Source organism: Anomalospiza imberbis, chromosome 4, assembly GCF_031753505.1.
Source record: "Anomalospiza imberbis isolate Cuckoo-Finch-1a 21T00152 chromosome 4, ASM3175350v1, whole genome shotgun sequence".
Taxonomy (NCBI): domain Eukaryota; kingdom Metazoa; phylum Chordata; class Aves; order Passeriformes; family Viduidae; genus Anomalospiza; species Anomalospiza imberbis.
In genome coordinates, this window is record NC_089684.1 from 3,364,735 (window position 1) to 3,379,210 (window position 14,476).

The 14,476-nt window shown below is 41.2% G+C and overlaps 1 protein-coding gene across 2 annotated transcripts in view; it reads right to left on the reverse strand.

Moving 5' to 3' along the window:
- Positions 1–10,039, reverse strand: part of MTMR7 (myotubularin related protein 7) — a 42,051-nt gene extending 32,012 nt beyond the window's left edge. For both annotated transcript variants that reach the window (XM_068186837.1, XM_068186836.1), the window contains exon 1: positions 9,937–10,039. In XM_068186837.1, coding sequence (XP_068042938.1) covers positions 9,937–9,960 — 24 coding nt within the window. In that variant the 5' untranslated portion in view covers positions 9,961–10,039. The remainder of the gene's footprint in view (positions 1–9,936) is intronic.
- Positions 10,040–14,476: the final 4,437 nt, after the last annotated feature.

The window sequence follows — 14,476 nt, forward strand, 5'->3', positions numbered from 1 at the left end:
AGAGGAGGGATGATACAAAAGAAAAATGTAGGCAGCGCCCTTCTGAAAAGAACCCACAAAAGCAATAAAAATCAGCATTGTCTGGATGAAGAAAGGTCCCTACACTGCAGTCCAACCAGGGCTCTGCTGCACAGGCACAGATCTTGCACAAGGCACTCATCACTCACCCCAGCCTACAAAGTGAGCTAGCATGGGACATGGAACACAAGCAAAGCAGGCATCCACACAGCAGGACAGGGCTGAGGGATGAATTTCCAGACCTCCTAGGTCACATCCGTCCCCACTCATCAGTCACAGCCCCATGACTGAAAAATGCTAACCAACAAAGCTCCTCTATGGTTTTTTGGGGGTTTTTTTTGTGTTTTTTTTTTTTTTTTTGGTTGGTTGGTTGGTTTGTTTTTTTGTTTTTTTTTTTTAATACAGAGTTAGAAATAAATCAAACATTGGATGTGAATGAATAGGAACAGTTGCAGTAAGAGCTGTGTGGTAAGTCTGATTCCATCAAAGCAAATGCAGTGGCTGCACTGCTGGGGAGATCAGAATTGACCTCTCCCTGCAGTGTGTCTCTCAAGAACAGACAGTTGCAGCAGCTGAGGGAAGAGTGTGAGAGGCAGGCATGTACTCATGCTCCCTCAGGATCTCAACCCACCTCTGGGGCCTTCCTAAGATGAGGCCACACGTTTTAATAGCCATAACCGTGTTTACATTCCATTCATTTTATTAAATAACATTTTGTATATCTGTAACTTATTGGTGTCTATAACACCCTGTGAGAGTGAACTTCACACTTCAGCTCTACATTGTACAACAAAATCCCTTCCTCCTGCTCTTTTTGAACCTGTCACCAGTTATGTGTCACACATGCTGCTACAGACCCTTCTCTCCATCCTCGTGTTCCAAGAGTGAAGAGCCCAACTTTCCACAGTTGTGACCTACATGGAAGCTATTCCAGACAAGCTCTTCCACACTTCTGATTATTGTGCATAAGGTCTACTTCCTGAGAAAAGACCAAAAGTGCAAACAGAACTCAAAAGCTGGATGTACCACATCCAACATCTGTAGTCTGTGGAGTGGGGTAGTGATGTTTGCTCTTTTTATTTAGTTTTTAAAAGTTCTCAAACATTGCTTGGTTTTTGTCCTCTGCTGAACACACTGGGGTTTGGGTTAGTTTTGGGGGGCTTTTTGTTCTTGTTTTTTTTTTTTAGAACTAGCAATTGTAACTCTTAGTCATGCCTGCATACATAAGTTAAGATCTACCCCCATGTGTATTATATTTATTAATGATAAATTTAGTACATCAGTATAATGAGGCATTGCTCAATCGAAGATTTCATTCTGCTGACCAAAGGATTCAGAAAATGAGCCTTCTTTCTTCTTCTGCCTTCTCCCAGTCAGAAAAAGAAAGCCATGTCCAGCAGTTTCTTTAAACCTAGAGAGTTTGGGTATAGAGGGAACAGGAATATGTTCATTTCCACAAGAAGGGAGCACACATTGCAACAGTGCTTTGGAAGAGGAGTTTTTCCATCTAAAAAGTCACAGCATGCTGAGAAATCAGCACTAGTAGCCAAAATTTATATCAGAGAGAGATAATAATTATTTTTCTTTTTTTTTTCCTATAAAACAATGCTCCACCTTTTCACCAAATTAACTAGAGACATTATTGGAGAATGTAAGAAATTATGTATGTACTGACATGTCAGGAAAAAGCATAGAGACCGTGCACATGTGCTTCACGTAAAATAAACAGCTGGTGTGAGAGGCCAGATCGGAAAACACAAGTCTGTAAAGCTGAGAGCTGGAAGAGCACGAGGAATTAGAAAGAAAACATTGAGACAAGACAGTCTAGAGAGGGGCATTTAAGTAAAACTTCCATAATTTAAATAATTTATTTGAAATCTTGCCTCTTTTTTTTTTCCTCCTTCTTTTTTATTTGTCTTTCCTGATGACTGTGGTTGTCTAGGCCTAAAGAAAAGACCACCAGGAGATTTATTTCAATGACTACAACCACTTACATGGAGATAAATAAAGATGCCCAGAAAGTCTATTTCCAACGCAACACAGATGACAGAAAAAAGGAGGCAAAAATAGAAGTTAAAGGGAACACAGATTAAGAACAGATGGAAGGCACTTTTTACTCAGAGAATAAACATGACAAATGACTTAGAAACAAGGTTGCCAAGAGGTCATTCAAGAAAAAATGTTATATTAGGGAAAATTATGGGCCAAAGTTTTATTCAGGCACAACTCCTACCAGTTTCAACAGGACTCCCACCTAAGGAAGAACAGCATGTATATGACCCTGAAAGCATTTGGAAAAGTTTGTGTGCCAAAATGTTATTCCTAAAAATATTCAAGTACCCTAATTTGTTTTCATTTTTAGTTTAAATAACTTTTTAATAAGCTTTGACTGCATTACCTATTTTTGAATGCTTTTTGAATATTCTACCTTTGTCCTCACTTCTTTAAGCTGTTTCAGTCTCCAAACACATCAGCATCTCAAAACAGTGCAGAAGTTACTGCTACTATTCCAGGCTGCTCACAGTTCCACATGGGAAAGCTTTTTCAGATAAACAGGATCAGTTCTGACTGTGAGCTCAGACTGAGCAGGGAAAGGAGAAGCAAAACTGTACAGCAGATTGGCCAGAACTGGAGCTTCCTATCACAGCAAAGCCCACGTGCAGCACGGAGATTCCCTCTGACAGAAAATGGTCTCTACTGTAGGATTTGCCAATAAAATTAAATTTTGAATTATGAAAAAAAAAAAAATCTCAAAGAGCTTTTTTCTCACTACATAGGTTTTAAGTCTATGTGTTTGCTTCCTATGCATTAGCTAACTTGAAGTTGAAGACACTTGAACACTCTAATTCCTTATCCCAAGAAGAAGAAAGGCTAGAAAACCCTCCCAGCCAAGAGAAAGCTGCCAAAAAGGTAAGCAGGGAATGTCCTCACTCAGGCCACATCCTCAGGAGCTTCTCTATTGTTCAGACACTTGAAATTCATTGCTCTACCACAACCTGTAAAAGCAAGTTTCATGTAAAAGCTGATTAAGTACCTTGAAATTTGTCTGTACCAATGAGTTCCAGTGATTCTTCAAGGACAAAGAAAGGCCACTTCCACAAACATCTCTGCTGCTGAAAAAGTTGACCCAAAGTCAAGGCTGGGCCCTAGGGGCACACACTTAGCCCTACAGAGATTTCTTCTCGTCCATCCCCTTGGCCTCCTAGACTGACCAGAGATTTCTGCTGCCTTCCCTACTCTCTTTAAGAGGTTACACACATGAGTAAAAGCAAATCTTCTTTTGAAGAAAAAAAACCTGCATCCTGGGAATTTGTGACAGGGCTCTCACTGACCTTAGCACTGCCGGCAGACAAAAGCTAAGGGAAGAGCTTGTGAAAGCCAAAAGCCTGAGCCTAATGAGAAAAAAGGAGCACAGCTGGTATGGTTTGAGGCCAAGTGGAATATCTGAGCTTTCTTCACCCTGGTTGACCCCCAGCTACCCATGTGTTTAACATAATTCCTGAGAGTGAAAAAAGACAACATGTAAAAGACCAAATGCTATTACATTTATTTTCCAACACAAAGATAGTAGTGTTGCTCAACAAAATATACAATAAGTGATCTTTTTTGCATGATCTTGGAGCAAGAATAAAAGAAAAATGAATTGCCAGTTGGTGATGCCTTTTAATGTGGTTTCCATTCTGTTTCATAAGAATCATAAAAACTGTACTTGATGCATGTTACTTTTTTATATTTTTCCTCTCTAAAAAGATCTCCCAAGTACAGCAAAATAATGCACAGTCTATGAAGTTAGATGGCTGCATATGTCAAGAGACTCAAAGCCAAATGTAAATCATTACATTTAAGCAAAGACACTTTAAGAGATGCATTGTAAAGTTTCCTCAGGGCAAATCTGGCAGGATGGGGGAAAATATTCAAGAAAAATCTGAACGAGTTTAATTTTCTAAAAGACTAAAGTGAAATGGAGGAAAAGAGCTGAAAAAATAATAAGGAATTATTCATAATAGCAAGACAGACAACAAAGTACCTAATAATTTGGCTTTAAAAAGAAACTAAACTGCTAAGATCCATAAAGAGTGAGGTCAGCACCACATTATCAGATACACCTGAGTAGCAGCTGCATAATGGGAGCAGCAAACAATAACCTATTAAAAGAGGATAGAGCATTAAAATATGGTGTCAACATTGTAACACAAGGCTCATACATAAAATTTTCTCTTTCAGTATGTATAAGAGCTCATTTATCTAGAAAAGAAGAGAGCAACTAAGTGTATTCAATTAAAGATCCTATCTAAGGGCTTTAATTTAGGATAAACAGGGCTTCCTCAAGGCAGTAAATCTTAATACATTTGCCAAATTTGTTTAGATTTGGCTCTGAAAAGATATATAGGGAGAAGGAATTCTGCATGCAGCCAAAGGATACAAAGAAGAAATATGTCTTCAAACTCTTGTATTTGACACAGGCTTTTCTGTTACATGTTTAAAACCATGTCCTGTTCAGCAGCCTACTTTGGAGCAGCAGTACCAAGCCATTTCAGCTGTGCAGGCCACGAGAGATTTGCATTAAAAATGGATTTGTAGGACTCCATTTCTGGTTGTAGGGACCTGTCTTTCTCAGCAGAGTACACCTGCACAGCAGGAAATGTCAGTGTGCATTTTCTATTGCTAATAGACCATTCCTTTTGTCTGCAGACAGCAATAGCTCAAATACCACCCACTTGGGCCCATTAACAGCAGGCCTAGAGATTCCAGCCTTGACCACCCCAAAGCCTAACTTCTCAAATCCTTCATTCCAACTTCAGTCTCCTACTATGCATTAAAAAAATATCAAAGAGGACCCTGCAGACATGCAGTCTTAATGATTTCCAGTACTATTTTTCAAGTGCAATAAGGTTTAGTTAGCAGTTTAGACATAAATACCAAGACAACAAATTAAAATACATGACTACCCACACATGATTTTTAGAGCTTGTTTTATCCAGCTACCTCTTTATTGAGCATCACATTATTGAAAATATTAAAGCCTGTGTGATCCTTCTGACCATTTTTGACTAAGTATTTTGAGAATAATGGCTGTGACAAGATTTTGTTCCAATCAAAACTCACCGTAATAAGAAGGTAGCTTGATGACTCTAATTCAAAACAAATATTTTATAGCACAATTCCAAACAGGTATTTTAAGTCCAATCCCACAATATGTGGACATTTTCTGCAGTTCTTATTTTTATTTTGTCCACCTCCAGTCTGATGTTACCACAGAACACTTTCTGGCATAGTATACTACAAAGCTCACTTGTATTAAATTTATCCTTTGGGCTCAAAGTTTCATAGCACAAAGATGGAATAAATGGAACCCAAAGAAAACTAAATTGCATTCTAAATAAGGAAGATTTATTAATAAGAAAAAATCCATAACTCACAAAATCAGAGTTGAATGTGTCCAGGATTAGTGTAGATGATTTAATGCATCATTTGACTAAAGCAGTGAAGTAGAATGACATATTTGAAGCCATTAAACATTACTGGACCCAGAAGAGGCTAAACAATTTTTAACCATGACGTAAAATGAGAAACAGTTATGAAGTCAGAAAACACCAGCTGAATTGTAAGACACACTCTCTACAAGTTGTATAGCTCTACTGCTATACTATTCTAAGTATACAACTTGTATACTTAAAGTACAGAAACCACCTTCACACAACACTTGAAAAGCAGAAAATCGACTTTGCACTTAAAACACATAATGTGTTTGCTGTAACCTGATGACCCAAAGCACCATTAAAAGGCAAAGGCCATGCCAGCCTCACCTCCTCTACCTTTTCTAAGTAGCAAACTAAACACAAGTTTAGGCAAACTCTAGTACTACAGTGAAGTGTCTGTGGCACTCCATTCCCCATTGCCAGCGGGGGAAACAACGAGTCCACATCCCCGGGTGTTTCCCGACACCACCCCAGGGCTGCTGCCACCGTTCTACATAACTGAAATCAATCAAACTTTTCCAAAAGGAACTGTAGCTTGGATACAAAGAACATAACTGTAATATCACACCTTATCTCAACAGAAGGCACATGGAGAGCAGAGGTAGAATATGCCAACTTACCTTAAAAAAATGTGGAGATCCAGCAACCCAGAACATGTAGTTGGAGAGTAAACACTGGGCATGCTGGGTTCAGTTTTGCTATTGATCTGGATAGACACTTTGACAAATGCTTTGCCATTTACATTGTGATTTATAAGTCGATATAAATTACATGGGTTTCCTGATGGAGACTTTGTGAAAAAGGACATGTTATAAAATTTTATAAAAAAGCAAGAATTATGGAAAGTAGATTGAAAACAAAAGCAAACACACGTGCTGGAAATTTATTCTGTGAAGCAATACATCTGGTAGATAGATTTGTCATTAACGTGGGAGCAGATCTTAAATTCTGCCTGAGAGAAGCATCATTAAAAGGAAATACCTCACCGTAACATCACAAAAATGAAAGAACTAGAGCAACTCAAGTCATCCCAAGTATTCTGTTAACACTGAGCAAAAAGAATTTCGGGGCTAAGTCCCCTGAAGACAGCTCGTACACCAGGGATAAACTGATGTGTTGTTTATTATAAGGCCACTAAGGAGGCTTGTTGCCAACATACAAACACAAATTATATGAACATATCTACAGAGCTCTGTATCTTTCATCCTGTCCATGGCCAGACATAGCTTTACACATGCTTATAGAATATGCTTCTAATCTTCTCAGAAGTATTGCTGATTTCTTTTTTCAGAATGTTATGAGCTGTTTGTCATATTTTGGGTTTGGAGAGTTCTCCTAAACTATCTTGCTGTCCAGTCCAAACTCATGTCAGTCACTGGTTTTACTAATTTTTAATTTTTAAAGGGGTATGGGAGTTATATATAATTCTATTCAGCAATGAGGGATGGTTTCCAACTCTTAAATTACAGCCATCATACATAGGATGGCATTTTCCTTGTGAAAATACAGTGCCTATGTATGTTCCTACAGGCATACATCACGTATGCACCCTGTTTTCTACCAAGAGTGTAACAATAGAACAATAGTGGTCAGTACACCAAACAGTGTGTTAGCAGGTGGATACATACAGTCTGTTGGGAAAGCAGCAGAATGGCTTTTGCAGTGGGCAATCCTACTCCAGAAGAGTCTTGCAAAACAGTGTGTGGGCAAAAGAGACACATAGGGCCTTCAACACAGACAGCCATGGTAAAATACCTCCAGGAAAAAACAACCTAAAACATATCTGTCCAATCCAATGGATTGGACATAGGAAAGAGGTCTTGGGGTCATTGATGATATTTCTCTGAAATTATCAGAATCTGGTGGGTTGTGATCAAGATTTACTCTGAAGGCATGGATAAGGTGAACATGGAATTTTTTATTGAACAAATCCTTGAAGCTAGAAGGAAGCAATACTGAAGGAAGCTACTCAGGACTTTTCAAAAGACAGAAGAAGGTAATTTTTGTAAAGCCATGATCTTCTGGAGCTTGCTTCCATGCTGGCTGTGGAGCTGGGGAGTGTCATCCTGTCTATAAGGAGCTCTGGCTAACTCACACAGAGAGGTCCATAAATGGACACTAATGGAACTAGGAAGAGCTGGACCCTAACACAACTGTAGATGCTGAGAAGCTGCAGAATGTGGCCAGGCCTAAATACTCTCTCTCCTCTGTCACTCTGACACAGAGTATCTTCATGAACTACTGATCCAACTGGTATGGAATTACCTTCTGCTTTTTTAATGTCTGTTATGTTTCATCAGAATAATTTTAATATTTATGAACCATAAATCACTACAGTCACATTTCACTTAAAATTAAAACAATTGCTGAGACCTAATGGGCATTATGCAATATAGAACTCCCTTTGAAGGAAAAGCTTCTACTTGGGCCAAGAATTTTGTTTTCAGATATTATTAAGTTTATTAAACTGCTAAGTATAGGATTTATCTTGATTTTCCATGTGGCCGAACATGTTTGTGAATCAGGAAAGTGTCATTATTCTGACATTAATACCTTTGCAGAGCAGGGCAGTCACTTCTCAAATTTCTGTCAGGACAAGATTGTATGGAGTCAGGAAATGTGACACCAGAGGCTAACACATGATACTGTGAGCTTTCCCTTACCTATTTTTACATTACAGGCATTGAAAAACATTTAATGTTCAGTTCTGAATTATCAAAACCAAATTCAGTAAAAACAAAACAAAACACCCCAACAAGTACTGGTGGCTATTTTTTAAGCTGAGGGGTTTAAAAAAAAATCAAAGGCATCAATTCTGTCAGGTAGCTGTAGATACCTGACAGAAAAGGAGGGTTTATTGATTTTTCAGTGTATTTAGGAGTAACCGGAGAGGTGAAGTATTTCAGTAGTGACTCATGTTGATTTCGTACGTTTATGTTGGAAATTGGAGATTTTAAAGGATTTTTGTACCCCTTGTACCTTTAAATCGTGCCTTCTAAACTGCTCTGTTATATCAGATACCTTTCAGCATAGCTATAATGTAAGAGACTGCCAGGCTCCAGGGCTGCAGAATCACCTCACACTGAGTTAAGATTTTCAGTGACCTGAGGCATTGGTACAGTGCCTTCTCACAGTATCAGATACAGAAATGGGTTTTACATATGCAGAGTAATATTTTCTGGACCAGGACCTGGTGGTAGAAAAGAAAACAGATAAGCTTCCATTGCCTGCAACAGGGGCTTTCCTGGGTCTTCCATTCACAGCAAACACAACCATTTATTTTTTTGGATATTTTTCTACCCTTATTAGTGTGTTTTCAACATTTTTCTCATTCATGCTTTCAGCATTCTTCAGTGAATGGTCAGGAGCATCTGTACAGACAACTTCCACTGACTGTACCTTCCTGCAGGAGGACACAGTCATACTACACTGAAATTCTTCCTTCCCAGAAAGGGAGATAACAGATAATGAAATGAGATTTGAAGAAAAGCAGCTGTTATAAATGCCTATCTTCTTACTAGATTTACAGCTTAACACCTAGAGTCCAAAAAAGACAGACAAATAACAAGGCCCTAATCTTAAATTCATGCCATCATATTAAATCTTGATAATAAATACAAATAAATTCTTAAGTTCAGGGGGTTGGGTTATTAAACAAATGAATGAATACAAAAATATATCCCACCCCATTTTGAATTAGCATATTGCTCTGGTTCACTTTTTTGTTTTTACTTTTAATCTACACCTTTTATGTGTTAAAACTGTATCTTTTTTGGTTTTTTTTCCTAGAGCAACGTGGCAATTTTGTTAACAAATACAGGCCTAATGCTTAGAAAGCTGTAGAAAAAGACAGATTACGTCGGCTAAAGCTCAGACACGCATAGAAATACTAAATCAACCCATCGCCAAGCCTGAAGTCTTGGGGCAAACGAAAGGCGCCCGAAAAGCAGGTAACACAGCTCGCACTCGGGATACCTGCAGCTCACGGCCGGGCCTGCGTTAGCAGAGGGGCTGAGCGAGAAGCCCGACGAGCCCACAGCGCACAGCAACGCGCCCACCTCCCGGCGTTTTGGGCAGTATCAGGGCAGCGTGGCCGGGAAGCAGCCCGCAGCAGCAGCGGGAAGGCTGACGAGGCCGCAGGGCCGCGGTGCCCGGCTGCCTCGGGCCGGAGCGGCAGGGGCCGCGGGGACGCGGTGCCCGGCTGCCTCGGGCCGGAGCGGCAGCGGCCGCAGGGCCGCGGTGCCCGGCTGCCTCGGGCCGGAGCGGGAGCGGCCGCGGGGACGCGGTGCCAGGCTGCCTCGGGCCGGAGCGGCAGGGGCCGCGGGGACGCGGTGCCCGGCTGCCTCGGGCCGGAGCGGGAGCGGCCGCGGGGACGCGGTGCCCGGCTGCCTCGGGCCGGAGCGGGAGCGGCCGCGGGGACGCGGCCGGCGGGACCCACCTTGGGCATCCGGATGTGTTCCATGGCGGCAGCGCCCGGCCCAGCTCCTCACGCACCGCCCGCCGCCGGCGGAGGCAGCCCTGCGCACCTGGCCTCCCCCGCCTTCCGCCGGCCCCGCTGCTCAAAGCAATTTTTATTTATTATTATTAATTTTTTTTTAATAATATATTTGCATGTTATGTTTTCCGGCGCAGATGGGAAGGAAGAAGGGAGGGTTTATTGCCGGCGGACGATGCGCCCGTGCTGCGATGCCCGCAGGTCAGCGGCTGGCTCCACCTCCCCGGCAGCTGCCATGCCGCCCCGGCCGCGGGGATGCTCCGCGCCCGCCGCCCGGCCCGGCCCGGCCCGGCCCGGCCCCGCCGCTCCTGGCACCGCCGCTCCCGGCCCGGCCCGGCCCGGCCCCGCCGCTCCCGTCACCGCCGCTCCCGGCCCCGCCGCTCCTGGCACCGCCGCCGCGCCCGCAGCCTCCGCCCCGCGGGCACCGAGGGCGCAGCCCGCACGGCCGGCCGCCTCACCGAGCGTTACATCGCTCTTTCTTCCAGGGGACATAGGATCGGAAGCATAAAGCGAGCTCCGGCTGAGATCGCCTCCCCCCCATTTCGTTTGTTCCCTGGCCCAGCGTGTACAGTAGCTCAAGGACAAATCTGCGCTTACTGAAACTGAAGCACTGAAATTTGTTTATCTCAAGCTCCTCGTGTCTGTTGTTCACGACTTTGCTGCATCCTCAGATTGGCACAAGGGACTGTTTTCTGTGATACAGTTTTCGGCCTTGTGCCAGAAATTCCTTCTCCCATCTTTTCCCTTACCTTTTGCCAGATACGTGTTTCCTCTTGGAGCAAAAAGAAATGACACTGAGTTGATTTCCCCAGTTGTGAAGATAAAGAACAGGTATCTCTAACCATCTTTCATACACTAACCAGCTATCGTATTCAGAGCAAAAAGAGAAACTTCTCAGTGTTTATACCAATGGGCAAATGACTAGAGGTGCTAGTATATTATTTCAGATACACCTTAAATATAAAATGCCCAGTTATTCTGTATTGATTAAGGTATTCCAGCAATTCTTCACAAGTAGGGACTAGCCTAATGGAGGCATAGAAATAAATGTGGAGGCCTGTCAAACAAACCCCACAAAGGCCACAGCAAGAAGAGTCTGCTCCAGAGCAACAGAAGCTCTCTGGGCATATAGAATACCTGGGCATTAAATATAAAATGCCCAGGTATTCTATATTGCTCAAGGTATTCCAGCAATTCTTCACAAGTAGGGACTAGCCTAATGGAGGCATAGAAATAAATGTGGAGGCCTGTCAAACAAACCCCACAAAGGCCACAGCAAGAAGAGTCTGCTCCAGAGCAACAGAAGCTCTCTGCATATCCTCTTCTTGCCTGCAGAGAAGAGAGCAAGCTTAATTTGTTTTGTGAAAGATAAAATATGGGTTGAAAATAACACAGGGTTACCAAAACCAGAAATGCATTTTAGCCCAAGGGAAGGGGAAGAATGGGTACAGCTGTACTGGTTCCAGAGTTTATCCAGTCCTGCCTGTTTCTTGTTAATGAATGGCTAGATTAGGGTTTTTTTCCTCCATTTCTTATCCACAAAACCCAGGGCATCAAGAGTTTTTTTTAATACCAACTCGTAGGTTAGAGGAGACAGAAACTGTACTATCATGAGTGGAAAATAAGTCACCCCTGGATTTGACCATTCTGCTTGCCACTCCCATTTTGGTCCATTTCTGCCCACCTTTCTCTCACAGTTCTGCTGCTGTTTGGATAGCATCCATAAATGTGCATAAAGTGTGGACTTCACAAGACTCTTGATCAGTGGCATATTTTTATTCTCTATTTTAGGCCAGAGCTTCAGAATCAATTAAGAATTAACTAACCATGGAATATGTTTCCTTTGTAGTTATGGCTGATGTGATTCACTGCATGTATTATCATCTTTTGGCATTACTACCAATGAGTAAAGTTGGAAGAAAATACATTTACCCTTTCAGTCCCCAGAGATGCTTTTAATCTGGTACATCTTGTGATTCATCACAGCCCAGTTCAAGTCCTACAGTTGATGTCAGGAAAACTTGCAGATGCAAGTGACAATGCGCTTTAACTCTGCTTCACATTCATCAGTAGCTGCAAAGCTGAAGCATTGCTGGTCAGATAGCAATCAGTTGCTGAACATCCTGACAGAGATTTTGGCCTGTCTTGGGCTGATAAAATAGTTGACAGGCGAATGCAGCTGTAAACAGAACTTGGGCTTGGATAAAAGTTACATCAAATGCAATTGTCATGGAAAGCTTCCGTAAACACAGCTTTCTAAAAATTCTCTTATATTTTTCGTTTGCATTTCAGGCTCATGGAGGCTGCTGCCTCAACAGTCTGGAAATTAAATTCTCTGTAAAAGTATAACCAGAAATAATTCTGCAGATTACTGCTCTGACTCTACTAAGATGTAGGGGCAGGAAAATTGCCATACCTACAGAGGTTTGGACCTGTCCACTCAAACTGCCAATATAAAGTTCTTAATTTATTTCCCATGAAGAAGGCCAGTCACTGAGGACTAGAATCATACCAGCACAATTGTTTTTTATATCCATAAGTAACAGAGTCAGCTTTCAGCCTCATCCATTAAAACCTGAAAGCACATTTCACTTCCAATAGGTAAACATTTCTGTTATAGTCAGTGGAATTACCCAAAAACTCAGACATTTTTCATACGACCTACCTGGCCTGTATTTAAACTATCGTGTTAGATGTGGAAGGCTTTGTGGATTTGTGTTTTCCAATTATATCTTACTTGTTTAAGGGTAGTTTCCTGTGGTCTGCACTTTAATATAATACAAAGTCAAAGATTGCATTTAGGTACTTCTAATACTTACTTAAACGTTTAGTCTACAGATTTGTCGACAGAAATTAAATACTGACATGTAGGCAAGAAAATAATTGAAAATTGGGGATGTAACAGCTTGGTTGCTGGGACAGCTATAGCCAGGGTGACAGAATCCTCCATCTGAAGAGTCTGGTATATGGGATGAAGATGTGGAGATTGGGCTCAGCCCATGTTACTGTGGACTAAAGGCAAACAGGACCGATTTGAGTGCATCCCTGGGTTTGTGGATAAGGAATGGACCTTAAAAAAACCCGGCTTGACATTTCACCAAGGAAATGCGTTTGGACCCACTGATAGCAAAAAGTGGGGTTTGGGGATCAACTCTTTCTCATGCAATTCATCATACAGGTCTTTGTACATTGTTTGTTGAAAATTACACACAAATCAAATAGGACTGTATCAAAGCCAACTGACTTTCTTATCAGTTTTCTTCTAATGAAAATATTCAGTAAGATGTATGGCAAAATAGACTTTTTATAATAGAAAAAGGGAAACACTACCACTTTTTACCATAAAATATAGTATATTAATACATTTTCAAATATAACATATCTACACCAGTAACACACAAGAGCATCGTGTAACTTGTAACTACTTTGTAGTTTCAAAATTCTTTTCTTCCACAATTTCACAGTACTTCTTTGTTGGTTTAACCCCTTCATAAGATAGAAACCACCACTGTAATTTATTAGAATTATGGAATCCTTAAGTTTGGAAAAGACTTCTAGGATAATTGAGTCCAGCCATTAACCTGAACATGTTACCATTAAACATAATATCCAACATAAACCTTTTCTGGCACATCTTGAGCCTATTTCCTCTCATCCTGTCACTTGGTGCCTGAGAGAAGAGACCAACCCTCACCTGGCTACAATTTCCTTTCAGGTAGTTGTAGAGAGTGACAAGGTGTTCCCTGAGCTTCCTTTTCTCCAGGATAAACAACTCCAGCTCCCTCAGCTGCGCTGCTCCTCATAAGATTTGTTCTTGTTATTTCCTTTCATCAGGGTTTTTCATGCCACTTGTTAAATGGTAAAGATTAATTCTATTGGAACATGTTTATACCCTAGGTAATAAGTACCACAGATTCAGGAAGTGTGTCTGTTTATATTTGTTTCATAACTTTCGACCTTTTTTTAGGGAACATGCAACCTTCTCCTGGCAAATGAACCTGTACACACAGACTTCACCTCCAGTTAATATAGCAGGAACTGCATGTACAAGGTAAAGGATGTGAGGAGCAGCTTCCACTTTATTGTTTAACTTGAATGTTACTAGGTTTGACCTTTTAACTTTTCCTTCAAGAAGGGCTCAAAGTCTTTGATTTGGCCTTGTTATAAAACATTGTTACATTGTTATAAAAGCTTTTTTTTTTTGCAAGAAAAGTACCAGCCAACCTCTGTAAATTTGAATGGTTTTGATGCTATTCTGCAGATAAACAAACTGACATTTATATAACATATACCATATATCATTGTGATACATGATATATGATACATCACACATGATATCTGGCCAGGTTTGTGATAACTGGCCAGAAAAGCATAGTAGAGAAATAAAATAGACAAAACTGTAGAATTAGTCAGGATATATGTCCAGTTACTTACATGAGGATTTTACATATTGAAGAAGCAGGTACGATTATGCCAAAGTGAT